The sequence below is a fragment of the Corythoichthys intestinalis genome, chromosome 8 (assembly GCF_030265065.1).
Source record: "Corythoichthys intestinalis isolate RoL2023-P3 chromosome 8, ASM3026506v1, whole genome shotgun sequence".
NCBI classification, from domain to species: domain Eukaryota; kingdom Metazoa; phylum Chordata; class Actinopteri; order Syngnathiformes; family Syngnathidae; genus Corythoichthys; species Corythoichthys intestinalis.
This window is the reverse complement of record NC_080402.1, coordinates 14,417,054-14,437,365: the sequence shown is the minus strand read 5'-3', so window position 1 is coordinate 14,437,365 and position 20,312 is coordinate 14,417,054. Positions and strand designations below refer to the sequence as shown.

General features: G+C 38.6%; 1 protein-coding gene across 1 annotated transcript in view; it reads right to left on the bottom strand.

Moving 5' to 3' along the window:
• The window catches only part of xpnpep1 (X-prolyl aminopeptidase (aminopeptidase P) 1, soluble), a 51,114-nt gene that overhangs the window by 30,500 nt on the left and 302 nt on the right, over window positions 1–20,312 (bottom strand). Inside the window, exons 2-7 of the mRNA XM_057843540.1 lie at window positions 16,308–16,432; window positions 14,069–14,132; window positions 11,660–11,764; window positions 11,403–11,495; window positions 8,805–8,948; window positions 2,751–2,846 (exon numbers count right to left, since the gene is read on the bottom strand). Coding sequence (XP_057699523.1) covers window positions 2,751–2,846; window positions 8,805–8,948; window positions 11,403–11,495; window positions 11,660–11,764; window positions 14,069–14,132; window positions 16,308–16,424 — 619 coding nt within the window. The 5' untranslated portion in view covers window positions 16,425–16,432. The remainder of the gene's footprint in view (window positions 1–2,750; window positions 2,847–8,804; window positions 8,949–11,402; window positions 11,496–11,659; window positions 11,765–14,068; window positions 14,133–16,307; window positions 16,433–20,312) is intronic.

Here is a 20,312-nt window from a genome sequence, read left to right as displayed (position 1 = left end):
AGAAATGTAAAACGTAGCAATTTGCATTTTAATTATATATTTAATCACTACAATATATTCAATATAATTCATAATTAGTATTTCACGCTGTGTATCTAATCATCCATTTAGCCCAAATGCAATCTGATGACAATCACAATCACTGTAATTAATGTGAACAATTGTCTGCAAGCAAATAATCAGAACAAACAGCTCTTCAGGCGTGGTCAACAAGGTGCTCAAAAGACATGAAGTGGTACACCCGTGCATCCTGGGGTCCTTGGATCGTGATCATGTATCAAAGCTGACCTACGCAAGAGATGTAACACTGCTGCAAGCACTAAAATTCTTCTCAGTTTGTGTTTTCTCAAAATTATTATTGATTATTCCCAGGAGATTGTTTTTATGAATTTAATCAAATGTGTGGAATTTTTACTCTCGTAAAATGGTACCTCGACATACGAACGCATCCGCATACGATCTTTTTGACATTTGACGTAAAATTTGACTCGTCATTTGTCTCAACTCACGACGACACGCTGGAAATACAATGATTTACAACAGTGTCGCTATTTCTTTGTTTTCCCGCAAGCCGGCAGCACGGTGGATTTTCTTGTGACCAAGGGCGTAGGTTTGGTCTCAACATTGGTAGGGACGATATAACAGCATAACCTGCATGTACACTGTTTTCTGGGGATGGGACAATAATAAGACCAAACATATTGGGTGAACGGCAGTCAGGGCTACATTTCTCACGAATATGAACCTAATTTATTGATATGCGAAATGATCAAAGCAAAATAAATCTAATGATTTATACTAACTTTTATGTGTACTTTTTCACGTGATGCAACGTAGCATTCAAAACTTTTTTTTTCTCAAAAACTAGTAAAGAAGCATTTTGAAGTGCAAGTCCTTTTATTTAAAAAAAAAAAAAAAAAAAAAACGGGGAGCTATCCAAGAATGAGTCTGCTTCTGGGTGTTTGTGAAGCAACTGTAGACTCAAACTAAAGCATTGTAAGATAAAAGTGATTTGGGGAAAAAAATACGAGATAACATAGGACCATGTATCTGTAAAGTATCTGAATCTTTTGGAATTTCTCACATTTCTGCATAAAATCACCATCAAATGTGATCTGATCTTTGTCAAAATCACATGGATGAAAAAACTGTCTGCTTCAGCTAAAACTATTTAACCAACCCATTTATAGGTTTTCATGGGTTTTAATGAGTCTAGTATGCAAAAAATGACTGAAGGGGGAAAAATAAGTAAGTGAGCCATCACATTTAATATTTTGTCACTTTGAAGTCGACCCATTCTTGGGACTTGCACGCTGAAGCCACTATGTTGCATTATGTTGTTGTGATATAGGGCTATACAAATAAAATTGAATTGAATTGAATTACGGTAATGCACATGATTCAAACAATGATCCAAATGAGGGTCTGCTAGCTTGACTTCGTTGCTCCTTGTGGTGGCTGTGGAGTAGTTTTGCAGTTATCAAGTTCACACAGATTAATACTATGATAACTCTGACGCAGGACGGACTTTTAGTGGGAAAATTAGTGGTGTTTCCCCCACCTCCACAACATTGATGACTTTCTACACTACTTACAGTGGCTTGTGCTGGCCGAAAAAAACTTCTAATATCCCTCCTCTTCGAAGGGGGTGGAGGAGGCGGTATGTTGTATTTTTGTCGGCGAGTTTGTGTGAGTGTGCATGTGTCTGTGTGGCGGGAGGAGGGGGCGGGGGGGCATAGGGTCAAGTCGTAAGCCAATCAAACGTGCGTTTGAAGGGAAAAATGGACCGGCACGTTCAGCAAGTGAAAAGGGATAAATATAAGTCCGGACATAATGAAAGCAATTCACTTGAGAATGATAGGGTCTATTCTATCCTTACAACATATGGGAAGACAAACAAAATTACCCATACAGTATAACTGAACTCATTGTACAATGCAAATAAGGTGGCTTAAAAGTTGGTCAGGACAATTTGAGCATCCTGAAAAGTTGGCAGTATTACCGTCCTTATGCGAACCTACGCCCTTGCTTGTGACAGAAATCAATGTGGGTCCCAAGTGGGTAAGTGTAGGCGGTGAAATAAGGAAAATGGTGTTGCTTACCATTGAAAGTAAGATTGAAATGATATGTGCGTGTCAGTGAACTGGCTCGACAATACGGCCGAAATATGTCTACAATCTTGACGGTCCTCCTCTGACCTCCGTTCGCCAGTCTTTATAAGTTATGGTGATAATTAGTATTTTTGTCACATTGGCAAGGAAGCCAGAACATGAAAAGAGAAAGTCAAACTCACTGTTCCGCACCTTTTTAAATCTCGTCAGTCACACGGTGCGTTCAGGAACAGCATGCAAAACACAACCGCCACATTAAAAATGATTTATTACATTATTATTACTACATTATTATTATTTTTATTTGTATTTAGATTTAATTTGTGTTGCTATGTCTCATTGCTATTTTTAATTGTACCTACAGTATTTATGAAAGATTTAGCGTAGGTTTTTGGTCTGTGAAGCGAATTAATCAAATTATAATGTATTCTTATGGGAAAATCCCGCTCGACATGTGACCCTTTCGACTTACAAACCAGGTCCTGAAATGAATTAAATTCAAATGTAGAGGTACCACTGTATTTTGCTTTATATTTTTCATTTAAATGTTTACATGCAGTATCCCTGGCACTGGAAATACAGTACATGCCAAGACATTTTGCATTTGTATGTAGTGGTAAATGGAAAAGAAAAACTTACATGCTATTTCATCAAGTGCTGTGGCAATGAACCAGGACATTTTTCTTTCCATCATCTTTGCTCGTAATGCTGTGATCTTATCTTGCCATGACATACCTAAAACAAAAAGATACTGTCAATCATGTATTAAAAAGTATGTTGACCTAATCTAGTCATTTAACAATATTCCTGTATATACTGATAGGGTTCCAGGAAAAGACGCAAAACACAACAACAAAAACTGGGTTAGTAGGGTAGGAGTAAAAGGTCAGACAAGGGTAGAATTGGAGTTGCACATACTGTACACTGGCATGAAAACCTACTAGCCTTGGTATGACCAAGCCTTTTCATGCCTGTGCATGTAAAATGAATACCTTGTGTATTTTATAGTTCTGGACGTAAAAATGATATGCGGAGATAATTGTTTGAAAAGATGAATGTGGCATCTGGAAATTGCACACAAGAGTTAATGTGATTGTGTCTCAAGTGTGTGTTCTGTATCTTTTTTTTTTTTTTTTTTTAAACTACAAGGCGATTTCTGGTTTCAACTGTCTGCTCAATTGTGGGATGACATTTATTTACAGTCGGGCAAATAAGTATTTAGTCAACCACTAATTGTGCAAGTTCTCCCACTTGAAAATATTAGAGAGGCCTGTAATTGTCAACATGGGTAAACCTCAACCATGAGAGACAGAATGTGGAAAAAAACTCAGAAAATCACATTGTTTGATTTTTAAAGAATTTATTTGCAAATCATGGTGGAAAATAAGTATTTGGTCAATACCAAAAGTTCATCTCAATACTTTGTTATGTACCCTTTGTTGGCAATAACAGAGGCCAAACGTTTTCTGCAACTCTTCACAAGCTTTTCACACACTTTTGCTGGTATTTTGGCCCATTCCTCCATGCAGATCTCAACTAGAGCAGTGATGTGATGTTTTGGGGCTGTTGTTGGGCAACACGGACTTTCAACTCCCTCCACAGATTTTCTATGGGGTTGAGATCTGGAGACTGGCTAGGCCACTCCAGGACCTTGAAATGCTTCTTACGAAACCACTCCTTTGTTGCCCAGTTAAATGTGCAGAAGACAGAGGTGATCATTTTTGGGCCAAATAAGGAAAGGTCAAAGATAAGCAGCGAACTTAGCACAATGTCACTTACAGCTACAAATCAAGTCAGAAACCTTGGCGTAATTATTGACTCAGACCTAAAATTTGATAGCCATTTAAAGTCCGTCACTAAATCCGCTCATTACCACCTAAAAAATATAACCAGAATTAAGGGGCTTCTGACTCAACAAGACATGGAAAAACTTATGCATGCATTCATTTTCAGCAGATTGGACTATTGCAACGGTATATTTACAGGTCTTGATAAAAAATCAGTCAGGAAGTTGCAGCTGGTACAGAATGCTGCAGCCAGAGTCCTCACAAATACAAGGAAGCTGGACCACATTACACCAGTTTTGAAATCGCTACACTGGCTTCCAGTAAGTCAAAGGATAGACTATAAAATACTACTGCTCGTCTACAAAACACTTAATGGCCTTGGACCAAAATACATGCTTGACTTGTTAGAGTCCTATGAGACAGCTAGACCCCTAAGGTCGTCTGGAACCGGTCTTCTGCATGTTCCAAGAACAAGAACCAAGCAGGGTGAGGCAGCATTTAGTTATTATGCTCCTCACCTCTGGAACAAGTTACCCGAACGTCTGAAGTATGCTGAAACTGTTAGCTCTTTTAAATCAGGGCTAAAAACGCTTTTGTTTAGCACTGCATATCTATAACTGTCTATATATTTCAATCTACCTGCTTTCTATTCCTCTTGTTTTTATCTCCATTGCTGATTTCAATTATTATTATTATTAGTAGTTTTTGTTTTATTTTTATTTTATTTATTTATTTTTATTCTGTGATTAAATGTGATCTTTTGTCTTCGTTTCTACGTTGTGTTGATTTAAATGTGATTTTTATGATCTTCATGTGATGTAAAGCACTTTGAATTGCCTTGTGTTGAATTGTGCTATATAAATAAATTTGCCTTGCCTTGCCTTGCCCTGGCTGTGTGTTTGTGATCATTGTCATGCTGAAAGACCCAGCCACGTCTCATCTTCAATGCCCTTGCTGATGGAAGGAGATTTTCACTCAAAATCTCTCGATACATGGCCCCATTCATTCTTTCCTTTACACAGATCAGTCGTCCTGGTCCCTTTGCAGAAAAACAGCCCCAAAGCATGATGTTTCCACAGTGGGTATGGTGTTCTTCGGATGCAATTCAGTATTCTTTCTCCTCCAAACACGAGAACCTGTGTTTCTACCAAAAAGTTCTATTTTGGTTTCATCTGACCATAACGCATCCTCCCAGTCCTCTTCTGGATCATCCAAATGCTCTCTAGCAAACCACATACGGGCCTGGATGTGTACTGGCATCATCAGGGGGACACGTCTGGCAGTGTAGGATTTGAGTCCCTCGCGGGGCATTGTGTTACTGATAGTAGCCTTTGTTACTGTGGTCCCAGCTCTCTGTAGGTCATTCACTAGGTTTCCCCTGTGTGGTTCTGGGATTTTTGCTCACCGTTCTTGTTATCATTTTGACGCCACGGGGTGAGATCTTGAATGGAGCCCCAGATCGAGGGAGATTATCAGTGATCTTGTATGTCTTCCATTTTCTAATAATTGCTCCCACAGTTGATTTTTTTTTTCACCAAGCGTTTTACCTATTGCAGTTTCAGTCTTCGCAGCCTGGTGCAGGTCTACAATTTTGTCTCCGGTGTCCTTTGACAGCTCTTCGGTCTTGGCAGGGCCGGCCCAGGCCATTTGGGGGCCCTAAGCAAAATAATGCAAAGGGGCCCATATTTTTGGCCCACCATTTCGTCACAGTGTACTGTAAAACCCATACATGCAATCCCACCCATAGGTCCATATTTTGTATATTAATCAGATTTTGTTGCACCGCATACTTCAAACTTCTCACCCCAAATGATTGTCAGTACTTACAGTAGATAGCGCCAAACCTTTTTCTAATAGAGAAAAGAAATAAACAAAATAGAATATAAATTAAACAATTGCCAGATTGGGGTCCCCCTAGTGGTCAGGGGCCCTAAGCAGCTGCATAGTTTGCGTATGGGCTGGGCCGGCCCTGGGTCTTGGCCATAGTGGAGTTTGGAGTGTGACTGACTGAGAGTGCGGACAGGTGTCTTTTATACCGATAATGAGTTAAAACGGGTGCCATTAATACAGGTAACGAGTGGAGCCTCGCTACACCTCGTTAGACCTCGTTAGAAGTTAGACCTCTTTGACAGCCAGAAATCTTGCTTGTTTGTAAGTGACCAAATACTTATTTTCCACTCTAATTTGGAAATAAAATTCTTTAAAAATCGAACAATATGATTTTCTTTTTTTTTTTCCACATTCTGTCTCTCATGGTTGAGGTTTACCCATGTTGACAATTACAGGCCTCTCTAATCTTTTCAAGTAGGAGAACTTGCCCACTTGGAGGTTGACTAAATACTTATTTGCCCCACTGTACACAGCCTGTCATTCGGCATCTGTAGATAAAAAATATTTTTCATTTTCATAACACCATGACCTTATCTTGAGAGGATATCGTCAATCACAATCAACAAAAACCTGAATGGCAAGGAATGTAAAAGGTCAGACAAGGGTTTAAAGTTTCCCTTTTCTTCACTAATCACCAATTCCTTTCAAAACTGATTTTTTCATAGGCTAATAGTACCGTTTAATTAAATAAAAAAAAAAGTTGGGTGGGTGTTGCACATAGCACCACGTCAGTTTCCATTGCAGACAATATGGTCTAATGAAACATGACAGCCTTGTATTTATAGCTTCACATAAAAAGCCAGATATGAGTTTGTACTTTACCGGTGTATTTCACCAAGAACCCTGTGAGGGGAAAAACATGACAACAAAAAAGCTTTGTACTCAGATTGTTCAACAGCAATTATTAGCAACACTTGATTAGCTGCCAAGGCTGAATGTCGGTGACGAGTAACTTGACCTGATCAGCAAGGAGATGATGAGTCTATCAAAGGCACTCGTTCCACAGTATTCTTTTCTTTTAGACTGATTCAGGTGATTTAAACACTAAATGCTTTCCCATCTTGCTATGTATCGAATTAAATACGTCGTAAAATGCAAATGCGGACTTCATTTTTAGGTTATTGCTCTTGCTTTAAAATCGTTCTTCTCAAATAGTCGGCCACGCCCCAACGATGCCAGGGGTGGCACATGTGACATTGGAGAACATACTTTTTCGCCGTATTAGAATAAAGTGTAATTGCACGTCCACTCAGTGGACGTGCAATTTTCAGAGTGTGCGCAGTATTTTTGAACCAAAGAAAAGCACACAGCAAAGAGCACTGGAGATATTAAGAGCCAAGACGAGGAAATATGACGAAGTGTATGTAGCGTTTGGCATTGACTTTTAATACAGTGGGAGACGAGGAAAGACCAGGCTGTTTGCTGTGTCTAAAAATGTTTGCAGCGGAAAGCAGGAAGCCAAATTAATTAGGACGTCACTTAAAGACATTAGACTCCAATCACATTGGTAAAGCCACTTTTTTTTTTTTTTTCAGCGAAAACGTGTCGAATATTGCCAACAATTGTCCCGCTTCATCAGTTTTGCATCAGTAAACCAGTGAGCACTGTTAGAATCATATAAGGTGGCATACCAATGTGCTAAGTACAACGTAACGCCACACCATAGCAAAGGAGCTGCCTGGAGCAAAAATTAAAACTGTTCCTCAGTCCAATGACACCGTTGTTTTTGTTCTACAAATGTTTGTTTTTAACCTGTCCTGTTCAACTGCTTGACACGGAGAATGGAGATCTGAGTGTCCAATTGATCAGAGCAGTTTTAATGTATCACATGGGAGTATGGCATATATCCATTGTGATCATTCAATGTACCTCGTTTATTAGGAGGAAGCAGTGAACAGGAAGGGGTTATGAGGGAACAAAAGAAAAGGGGGAGAGAGAAACAGAAAAAGCACAAACAACAACAAGAAATACATTCAATACCTATTCTAACTACCTACGAATATGTTGGTGCTATTGTTAGCTAGTTGTATTACCGGTTGACACCATGTGGGGGGCCTGATAACCAAGGAAGGGGGGGGGGGGTCTGAGAGATAACTATTGGAAGGGGTGAAGTGTACCTAAATCAGCCATGTGGTCTAGAACCCAGTATTTGTGTGAAACCCTTGCGAGTGTATGTTGCCATCCTATTCTATGCTGTCTCATCGCTAATCCTGACACCGAGGTTTTCTACTTGAGTGTGTCTAATCTTTCGGGTTTTGTAAAGGGCTAAAATTTGATTTTTTGATTTGATTTGAACATGTGATAGCCCCGTGGACAAGTGGAGATGCTGTGTGGATGCCACCAAAGGGCCATTTCAATTTTTGTTTCTTTGGTCAAATTGTTTGGCATATTTTCCTGATGAGTTAATGTTGCTAATTAATGTGATTTTCTTTTTTTTTCATTATTATTTATTTATTTTATTCTATTTTATTTTCAGGATCAAATGGTCAAAAAATGTACCTTGAGTGTGTTTTTATAGTTTGGATTTGACTTTTTTTTCCAAAAATTTTATTAGTACTATTAATTTAGGCAAATTGATACGCTTTAAGTCTTTTCTTTAACAAACAAAACAATGTCAATAAAGTTATACTGCATTATACGTTGATCGGTACTACTTTTTTTTTTTTTTAAATACCTAAAAGGGCACAATGCTATGCAGAGGTATACTTATAATAATAATAATTTTATAGACAAATGATACAATTTACAGTGGCCGCAGAGAGTTGGGGGTGCGGAAAGATGTCTTCCTGGGATGGCGTGACACAAAATAATTGAGACGCACTGCTTTAAAGCGACATTCAATTTGAATGACGAGATGTGCGTGGAAACACGGAAATATTCATGATGTTGTTTGTCTATCAGGAAGGCTCTACGAACATGGCATGTAGCCAGATCACCATCACTATTTTACTTGGGGAATTTTGATAGTTGAGGCTGAATAACACTGTATTAATTGATATGTATGTGTTGTACAAACCAGTGTAGTCCAATCCCAAACTACGGAGCTGCGTGCTAGGCCTTTGTGGACGGTCATTCCAGACCACATCAATGAGATTGTCCTGCACTGCTATGAGAGAATGACCAGCACTGGTCAGTGCCTTGGACATGGCTTTCCATTGATCTGAAATGGAACACAAGCAGGAAGAAGAATAAGACATTCAACACACTCAGGATATGCAAAAGGTAAAAACAGAGTTACATGCAATAGTAAGGGTGTAACAATATATCGAAATGGTGATATATTCTGATACAGTGGGGCAAATAAGCATTTAGTCAACCACCAATTGTGCAAGTTCTCCACCTTGAAAAAATTAGAGAGGCCTGTATTTGTCAACGTGGGTAAACCTCAGCCATAAGAGACAGAATATGGGGGGGAAAAAAACAGAAAAACACATTGTTTGATTTATATAGAATTTATTTCCAAATTAGAATGGAAAATAAGTATTTGGTCACCTACAAACAAGCAAGATTTCTGGCTGTCAAAGAGGTCTAACTTCTTTACTCGTTACCTGTATTAATAGCGCCAGTTTTAACTCATTATCGGTATAAAAGACACCTGTCCACAACCTCAGTCAGTCACACTCCAAACTCCACTATGGCCAAGACCAAAGAGCTGTCAAAAGACACCAGAAACAAAATTGTATACCTGCACCAGGCTGGGAAGACTGAATCTGCAATAGGTAAAATACTTGGTGTAAAGAAATTAACTGTGGGAGCAATTATTAGAAAATGGAAACATACAAGAACACTGATAAGCTCCCTTGATCTGGGGCTCCATGCAAGATCTCACCCCGTGGCGTCAAAATGATAACAAGACAAGTGAGCAAAAATCCCAGGACCACAGGGGGGGACCTGGTGAATGACCTACAGAGAGCTGGGACCACAGTAACAAAGGCTACTATCAGTAACACAATGCACCGCCAGAGACTCAAATCCTGCACTGCCAGACGTGTCCCCCTGCTGAAGAAAGTATACGTCCAGGCCCGTCTGCGGTTCAATAGACAGCATTTGGATGATCCGGAAGAGGACTGGGAGGATGCGTTATGGTCAGATGAAACCAAAATAGAACTTTTTGGTAGAAACACAGGTTCTTGTATTTGGAGGAGAAAGAATGCTGAATTGCATCCGAAGAACACCATCCCCACTGTGAAGCATGGGGGTGGAAACATCATGCTTTGGAGCTGTTTTTCTGCAAAGGGGCCAGGACGAATGATCTGTGTAAAGGAGAGAATGAATGGGGCCATGTATCAAGAGATTTTGAGTGAAAATCTCCTTCCATCAGCAAGGGCATTGAAGATGAGACGTGGCTGGGTCTTTCAGCATGACAATGATCCCAAACACACAGCCAAGGCAACAAAGGAGTGGCTTCGTAAGAAGCATTTCAAGGTCCTGAATTGGCCTAGTCAGTCTCCAGATCTCAACCCCATAGAAAATCTGTGGAGTGAGTTCAAAGTCTGGCTTGCCCAAAGACAGCCCCAAAACATCACTGCTCTAGAGGAGATCTACATGGAGGAATGAGCCAAAATACCAGCAACAGTGTGTGAAAAGCTTGTGAAGAGTTACTGAAAACGTTTGGCCTTCGTTATTGCCAACAAAGGGTACATAACAAAGTATTGAGATGAACTTTTGGTATTGACCAAATACTTATTTTCCACCAGGCCTCTCTAATATTTTCAAGTGGGAGAACTTGTACAAGTAGTGGTTGACTAAATTCTTATTTGCCCCACTGTACTTTGTAGCCCGACAGGCTATCGATATGCTCCCACTGAGAATCGATATATCGTTTTTGGTTCCCTTGGTAGGGAACTACCAGGTTGCTACCAAAATGTTCCATTACAATAGTGTCTACGTTAGCTCACTGACTGCCAATGACGGCGGAAGACAACCAATTCATTTTGACTGGATTGACATCTAGCGCCGTGAATTGCACTGAAACCAAAGCATTCACAACCAGTCTTGTGGGCATATATAGGTTACTTCCTGTTCATTCTAGGGCATTGACAGGTTACTTCCCGCTCATTTTGAGTCACTTCTCATTCATGTAGGGAATTTTTTTTAGTCACTTTGAGTCCTTTTCAGTCACCCAAAATCAACAGGAATTGACCTGTAAATGCCCCAAAATCATTAGGAAGTGACCCGTAAATGCTCCTTAAAGAAAACAAAATGGCTGAAAATCAACAAGAAATGATGTGAAATGGCCCAAAATGAATTTATTGCCTGGAATTGGCTGCCCCTGACAGCCATAGACATCCAATCCGTTTGAAGTGGGAGGGATAGCAGTGACCCTCCCAGTTCAAATGGACTGGAAGTCTAAAAGGGATTAGCTCATTCCAATTCAACTTCAGAAGGTTGAAAATAGCTTGTTTTTGTATTTATTAGTTATATCGTAGGATAGTTTCATGAACAATGTATTGATAATTGCTGTATCGCCATATCATTAGATCATTGTTAATATGAGCCTTGTATTGCAATTCCTATCGTATCGTGAGCTACGCTAGCTAAAGTTTGATGCGATGGCTCCAAAAATTCTCAAATCGTGTGGAAATATTAAAAAGTAAAATGAAACTATAAATACCTGCAGCAATAATCCAAGGGTCCACCCCCACTTTGGAGTTCTCTGGCAAGACACTAATCAACCAATCCTCCTGAGAGGGTGTCTCCTTCAGTCCTGCATGACGACAACCACAACAATAGAATTCATTTCAAACTCACCTGATTTTAGCTAATGAATTCCAAGACGTTTAAAGTTTTTTCATCAATGTATGTCAAATATTAATAAGTGCAGTCACTACTATATATGTATTATTGATATTTTTGTAAGTTGTAACTTGCCCATCTTCATAAGGGTCCAGTTATTGTCCATCTGCTGGGTGGCCTGAAGGAAATAACGCCCATCAGTCCACATGGCAGCGTACTGCTCTGTGACGATGGCTGTACCTGTACATTCAAAAAACCTGCTCAAAGGCCGAGATTGTGCAGCAAAATGACAAATATCGTAGCTGCAATATAAATCATAACCACAGTTTCGAAAATATATACTACCATGTGACATATCTGTTCAGTATATCTATTCTAAAATATAATCATCTACTAAATCATTTACTGTTGTGGTTTGGCATTGCAAGGCAGGGACAGTGTGTGATTATGTACAGTAGTATGAAAATGTATCTGGACCTTTTGGAATTTCTCACATTTCTGCATAAAATCCCCATCAGATGTGATCTGATCTTTGTCAAAACCACACAGATGAAAAAACAGTGTCTTAGTTAACTAAAACCACCCCAACATTTATAGGTTTTCATATTTTAATGAGGATAGTATGCAAACAATGACAGAAGGGGGAAAAATAAGTAAGTGAACCATCACATTTATATTTTGTGCCCACCCCCCCTTTAGCAGCAATAACTTCAACCAGACGCTTCCTGTAGCCGCCAATCAGTCCGGCACATCAATCAGGACAAATCTTGGTCCATTGTTCTCTACAAAACTGCTGTAGTTCAGTCAGATTCCTGGGATACCTGGCATGAATCGCTGTCTTTAGGTCATGTCACAGAATCTCAATGGGGTTCAAGTCGGGACTTTGACTTTGCCACTCCAGAACGTAGATTTTGTTCTTCGAAAACCATTCTGAGGTTGATTTACTTCTGTGTTTTGGATCATTGTCTTTTTGCAGCATCCATCTTCTTTTTTGCTTCAACAGTCTGACAGAGGGGCTTAGGTTTTCCTGCAAAACATCCTGATAAATGTTTGAATTCATTCTTCCATTAATGATCGCAATTGTCCAGGCCCCAAGGAAGCAAAACAGCCCCAAATCATGATGCTCCCTTAACCGTGCTTCACGGTAGGGATGAGGTGTTGATGTTGATGAGCTGTTCCATTTTTCCTCCACACTTGACGTTGTGTGTTACTCCCTAATAACTCAACTTTAATTTTATCAGTCCACAAAATATTTGCCAAAACCTATGTGGAGTGTCCAAGTGCCTTGTTGCGAAGGAAGCAGTGGCTTCCTCCGTGGAGTCCTCCCATGAACATTATTGGGCATAGTTTTACATATAGTTGATGTGTGCACAGAGATATTGGACTGTGCCAGTGATTTTTGTAAGTCTTTAGCAGACACTCTAGGGTTGTTTTTTACCTCTCTCAGTATTCTGCGCTGAACTCTTGGACGGCTACTCCTTGGGAGAAAAGCAACAGTGCCAAACTCTCCATTTGTAGACAACTACTCTGACTGTTGATTGATGAACATCCAGACTTTTAGAGATGGTTTTGTATCCTTTCCGAGCTTTGTACAAATCAACAATCCTTGATCGCAGGTCTTCAGACAGCTCTTTTGACCGACCCATGATGCACATCAGACAATGCTTCTCATCAAAACGATTCTTACCAGGTGTGTGTTTTATAGTGGGCAGGGCAGCCCTAAATCACTCCTCAGTGAATGGGCACACACCTGACTTAAATTGTTCGGTAAAAATTGGTTTCAATTGCTCTTTGAGTCTCCTTAGGCAAAGGGTTCACTTACTTATTTTCCCCCTTTTGTCACTGTTTGCATGCTATCCTTATTAAAATATGAAAACCTATAAATGTTTTGAGGGTTTTAGTTAAGGCAGACACTGTTTTTACACCTGTGTGATTTTAACAAAAATTGATCACGTTTGATGGTCAGATTGAGGCATCAGGTTCATTCAAGAATGCAAGCAGTGAGAGTAATGTGTAACAGGAGAATCCAGCATCAGGACAAATCTCCTGTGGTGAAAAATAATCGATGTTCTAATTTCCAGGTATGTGATGTTGCAATTTACTTACTATACGTGTCTGGTTGAACCTCGTCATGCGTGTACACATTCTGGCCTGTTTGTCATGGAGCAAATCAAATGCTGTACAGCAGGTTGTGTCGGCACTGGGAACCACCCGCTAACCGAGGGGGGGACGAGCCCACCAATTCTTGACAATTGACAGCTATTAGTGAGCTAACCACCATATAGGCGATAATGACAGAAGGAATCAAGGGCTCTCATATGTAGGATTTTTTCCAACAGAGCAGCATCATCTTTAAGAAATAGTCACACATACGGTATATAGGCTACTAGGCTGGGGTGTGTCACTCAATCACAAACTCCGAGTTGGAGAGAACTCATAGGCAAACACCAACCAGAAATGTGAGGAATTCCAAAAGGTTCAGATGCTTTTTCTTACCACTGCATGTTAGGCTCCGAAAACAAAACCCACATAAAGAAAAGGTACCTGCTGAGCCATTGAAACCACAGATAAACTCCCGTCTGCAGTCACATGGCGCAATGTATTCACTCTTGAAGACAAAAAGACAATAAAAACATGTTGATTACATCACTAGCAAGAGCCAAGCCAAGAGATCTTTAACCTTCATGTCACCTACTTGGTCCAACACACATCGTGACTTGGAGGGTTGTTAGTTGAGTTTGATATTTTAAAAGGTAGAAATGAAAAAAAAAATGGGTGCATAATCCAGTGTTGTTAATAACGGCATTAGAGTATAACACCTTTACTAATGGCGTTATTTTTGTCAGTAGTAAGTAATCTAATTAATTACTTTCCCCATCTTTGCAACGCCGTTACCGTTACTGAGAATGTGAAGGCGGGCGTTACTACAATTTGGTTGAATGACAAGTGAGATGTCTGAGAGACCCGGAGAGAGCAGAGCGGGATGGGGTAGGAGGGAAGGGGGTTGTGACACCGTTAAAAAGTGTGACCTATGTTGTTTTTGGAATGAAAAAGACGGTTCAATTCAATAAGTTAATATGAACACACAGTGGTATCTCGACATCATTCGCTTCCACACACATCCGGCTCGTTACTCGCTACATCCGACGACATGCTCGAAATATGACGATTTTTGACAGCGCCGCAGTTTCTTTGTTTTGCCGGGAGACGGACGCACGGCTGATTTTCTTGTGGGAGAAATCAACACCGGATCCAAAAAGGTTAGTGCAGGTGGAGAAAAAAAGAAAAAGGGACGCTTACCATTTAAATGAAGATGTGAATGATAGCAATATATAAGCATGGTGTGTGCATCCATGAACTGGGTCGACAATAGGGCCGTAGAATGTTGATCTCGACCGGCAGTCCTCCTCCATTCGCCAGTCTATATAAGTTACAGTCTTATTGTGCTAACATCACCAAACAAATCGCCACCTTCGTCAGGTTTCTAATCATTTATTCCATCAACTTGCCTTGCCTTGTGTCCGCTGCTGCTGGCACAAGGATCGAAACAGAAAGTTAAATCGCGCTCTCTTGCTCACTGTCACGTCAGCCCCGCGGTGCGTTCAGGTACAGCAAAAAAAGTCTGCATCATTAGAACCCGAATCGTTACATTATTACAGGTAATATTATTATTATTGCTATTACTATATTATTGTTATTCTGATTTTTACTCATAATACATTTGTTTTGCTCTTTGTAATTGCTATTTGCAATAGTAACCGCAGTATTTACCGTACTGACCCGAATATAAGACGGCCCTGATTATAAGACGACCCCTTCTTTTTCAAGACTCAAGTTTGAAAAAAGACTTTTTGAACACCAAATTAATTTTTATACAGAAAATAATTACATACATCCGAAACAAATGATTATAACAATATATTTGAGAGAAAAAGCATGTTATTTTGCCTCATTCAAATCTTAATATCTGAACATTTAAATATGTAAACTAAAGTGCAATCACATTCGTAAATGAATGGCTTCTGGTTTTTGAAATGTAAATAAACCATCAAAGTGAAGTCTAACTGTAACTGTAGTCTTGAAACAAATCTGAATAAGGAAAAACATTTCAATAAAATAATGCAAACTGGTTAAACTTGAGAGTAGATGAAATCTGTCATGACAGAACATCGCTTCAATTATATCTGGCGCCATCTAGCGTCATTAATGGGGACAGTAGCTGAGACCTGTCATGACGGAACATTGCTTCAATGATATCTGGCGCCATCTAGCGTCGTGAATGGGAATAATGTCTAGACCGCGAATATAAGACGACCCCCTCTTTTTCAGTCTTATTTCAATGCAAAAAACACCGTCTTATATTCGGGCCAATACAGTATCAAGGATTTAGTGTAGGTTTTTGGGCTGAGGAACGAATTAATGGAATTAGAGTGTATTCTTATGGGAAAATCCTGCTCGACATACGACCATTTCGACTTACAAACAAGCTCCTGGAACGAACTAACTTCTTATGTAGCGGTGCCACTGTATTTGATGTGAAAGACGTTATAGAATTGATCATGTAATAACGTGTAGAACATGAAAAGTAACACAAGTTACTTTGCCGAGTAATTACTCTTAAATCAGGGTAACGGAGTTACTAACTCAATTACTTTTGGAGATAAGTAATTTGTAACTGTAACTAATTCCTTTTTTAAAGTAAGATTAACAACACTGGCTCAATCTCATACACTAGTACACAGACACTATAGATTCTATAGTATAGAAGCAAGAAATTCTTTACCTGATGTGCATCACCAGAGGGTATAATGTACGCTTGAAGAGGCTCAGAGACGTATTTACAATTCTTCATCACCTGGCGGAGATGCCTGAGCAGCTCTCCTGTGATCTTTGGAGACATGCTTATTTCTGAATGAAAAATAATGACAAAACATGACAGTTAGCAGGAAGTGAGTACCACAACATTCACATGATACATTAATGGATTTGCAAAATTTAAAAACAAAAATAATCTACTGAAATAAGAGAAACTGATAATCGTTATCATTTCAAACTAAAAAAACTGGCATTACCGGACATTTGGAAAGACATGGAGACTTCAGACGATTGGAAGAGTGACTACCGCTAAGTCTAACTGGTTGTATAATGTGCAGCTTACAGGTTGCACCTCGATCTTTAACCCCTGTAATATGCCGACTCAACAATAGTAGTCTTCAGTCTTGAAATTAGTACCTACACTGGACATTTCACTCAAGAAATATGTAAAAGTACTTTAGTTTCAATAATATTGTGTTTGTGCTTTGTAGTTATATACTATTATACTGCAACATGCAAACTTTTTTTTTTTTTCCCAATAAAAAGTATCCTGAAATGATAGTTTTATCTGTGGCTATGAGTCAACAACGATGGTCCAAAAACTCCAAATCAGATAATAGCCCATAAAATATGCTTTTAGTGACTTAAATTTAGAGGAGAAAATGCCCCATCCTCGCAAATTACTATCACGCTCAGTACGTACAGTATATACCAATAGAAAATTCTGTCTTCAAAATAACCCAACATCCATATTTTTAGAATGCGATGGAAAACTGACACATTCACGAGGAAAAAGAACCCACACACAGGGTTTGAACTGTGATAATAATCCAGACTTTTAACTGTAGGCCGACTCACTATATCAGTAAGCAGACTTATTTTATTTTGAAGTAAATAACCCTTTAGAGGGAGCACATATAACTGATTGGCTGCCATTGACGGCGCTAGATGTCTCATCATTCTGACTAGGAGGGCTGTCAGATTAGAGTTGGAACAATTAATCGATTAACTCGAGTAATTTGATAAGAAAAAAAGCTTTGAATCAAATTTAGCTTCTTTGAGGATTCGTTTAATTATAGTGACGTTGTAATGGTTTGTTTTGAAAGTGTTAGCATTCAGTTTTAAAGAATAGGGTGGATTAACTGCCGTCTAGTGGCAACAGTAAGGATGACAAAATTCATCTAACATGGTTGGATCTAGCTGCTCCCTGTTAAGACCAACATAAAGTTGTTTTTGATTTAATATGATTGTTTAGGCATTCGTTATTTAGTTTAGAGGTATATTTAACTTTTTTTTGTGGGAATATCTGTTGGAACAATTTGTTAAGAGCATTGTAAAAAATAAAAATAAAAAGTTTGCATTTTATAACATTTAAGCAGACTTTTGCTATGCAAGTTAGCCAATTGTTCTTTTCTTGTACTTCGATCCTCATTTGTCTATTTTTTTAAACTCTTTGAGGCGAAGTTCAGGTATTTCCTTTTTTTTAATGCATTTATTGCTCTTGTGAAGTGAAAGTGCAATTCTGCTTAGTTTGAAAAACACTCGGGAGTTTTATTTTGTATTCGTATTTAAACCTCTTTTAAAAGGGCAATCTTTGCAAGCCTTTGTTTTACATCTCCTAAAATGTACAACATGTTGACAACATGCCGCCTCCTCTGCCCCCCTTTGAAGAGGAGGGAAATTAGGTTTTTTTCAGCAGACAGCAGCCACTGTATGTAATGTAAAAAGATGTCAATGTTGTGGAGGTGGAAAACACACCACTAATTTTGCTATTGAAAGTCCAACCTACATCAGAGTTAGCATTACATTATACTATGTGAATATGCATGTGTTTTCTAATGTTAGCGTAATTAAACTGTGAGAAATGAAGCGAACTCTGGTGGAAACTACAGAAACTGAAAAATGTGAGCAAGAAGGTACTTGACAGTCAAAAAAAAAAAAGTACACACTGATGCTTTCCTTTTTGTAAACTGCTTGGTTTAGAGCAGGGGTCAGCATCCCTGGTCCTCGAGGGCCACTATCCAGCTTGTCTTCCATGTCTCCCTCCTTTGACAGACCTGAATCAAATGATCAGCTCATCAGCAAGCTCTGCAGGAGCCTGATAACGATCATGATTATTTGATCCAGGTGTGTTAAAGGAGGGAGACATGGAAAACAAGCTGGATAGTGGCACTCGAGGACCAGGGTTGCTGACCCCTGGTTTAGAGGGAAAGAAGGGTAGAGCATATTGTGACATTACACTTTTGAAACCAAATACCTATCAGTGCATTTCATTTTCTATATTCTTTTAAAATATTTTAATTTGCAGTCTATGCATTTTTTTTTCCAGATTGTCATACATTAATCACAATTAAGGTAAAATGTTGAATAAATTCCGATGTAGATTTTTTTTCCATAATTGCTCAACCCACAGATGCACTTTAAAGATGCTTGTGGACAAAAGCAGTAGAGCTGCAGCTATCGAATATTTTAGTAGTCGATTAATCGATAGAATGGTTAGTTCGAATAATCGACTAATCGAATAATGAACATGAAAATTAAAATACCTCTAACGGTATATATATTAAAAAATGAGGATCTATGTACAACAAAAGAACAATTGGCTAACTTACACAGAAAAAGTCTGCTAGCTTAAATGCTATAAAATGCTAAAGTTTTTTTTACAATGCTTTTAACAAATGGTTCAGACACATACTCTCACAAAAAAAACAGCTAAATATATCTATAAGTTAAATTGTGACTGCATTAAAAAAACATTGGCTTAAACAAAAACTTAGCTTACGTTGGTCTTAACAGGGAGCAGTTGGATTCAGCCATTTGAAACAAAGCAGACCAGAGGGCAGTGTAATCAATAAAACTTAATGCAAACACTTTCAAAATAAACGTCACTTTAATTGAACGAATACTCGAAGCAACAAAATTTAATTCGAATATTTTTTTCTAATCGAATACTTAAGTTAATCAATTAATCGTTGCAGCACTAAAGAGCAGTAGTGTTTTACCTGAAATGAGGCTCCATTTTTGTTTTTTCTTTTTAAATCCATGACTATGACGTTTTTTCTGTTATTCATTCATTCATTCATTTTCCATATTTAGGCTATTTAGACAGACAATGTTGAGTGGTTTTAAGACAAATGTTTATTTTTTGCATTCCTGGATAGTTAAGAGATTATTAACAAGTTTGTATTAATTGTGTATGTTAATATAATTTAATTTGTGTTCAAATACTGCAATTTAAAATTGCTAATAAAATCCAGACATTTATTCTGGAAGTTTTCAAAGTGATTCTTTCGTAGTTTTTGAAAACAAATGTTTGAATCCAATGGTTTTTCACCTCAACCAATACACATGAAAGGTTGTATCAGTCAATACAAATTTATTTTGCATTTATCACCTATTAATTAGGTAATTATTAATTAGGTTCATATTTGTGAGAAATTTAGCCCTGACCCATATTCACCCAATCTGTTGGATCTTATTAATATCCCGTCCCCAGCAAAAAGTGCACAAGCAGGTTATGCTGTTATATCATCCCTTCCAATGTTGACCAAACCTACGCCCTTGGTATGAAGCCGGATAAGACATGTCAAATGCTGTATAACAGTACATTTGACTGCAAAGTCACCATAATAAACGCCCTTTCATTGCGAAAAAGCAGTCAGATGTCACCCAATCACCTTGCAGGATTCTTTATCGATGAGCGTTACCATTGGCTAAACGCTGCACATGCAATTGATGTTTACATTTTGGCAACTTACGTATTTTTTGTAATATCTCAGCCTTGTTTATTATTCTACTGGCATACACAATTGTTTTAAATGTTCTGAAAATAATATTACAGTTATACAGGGTAAGTTTGTCCTAAAACAACAAACGACAACAACAACAAATAGTTCAGTTGAACGTGGTCCAGGGTGTGGTCGGTACATATTAGCACGTCATTTGAATGTCTTAAACTCCCATCACAGCACGT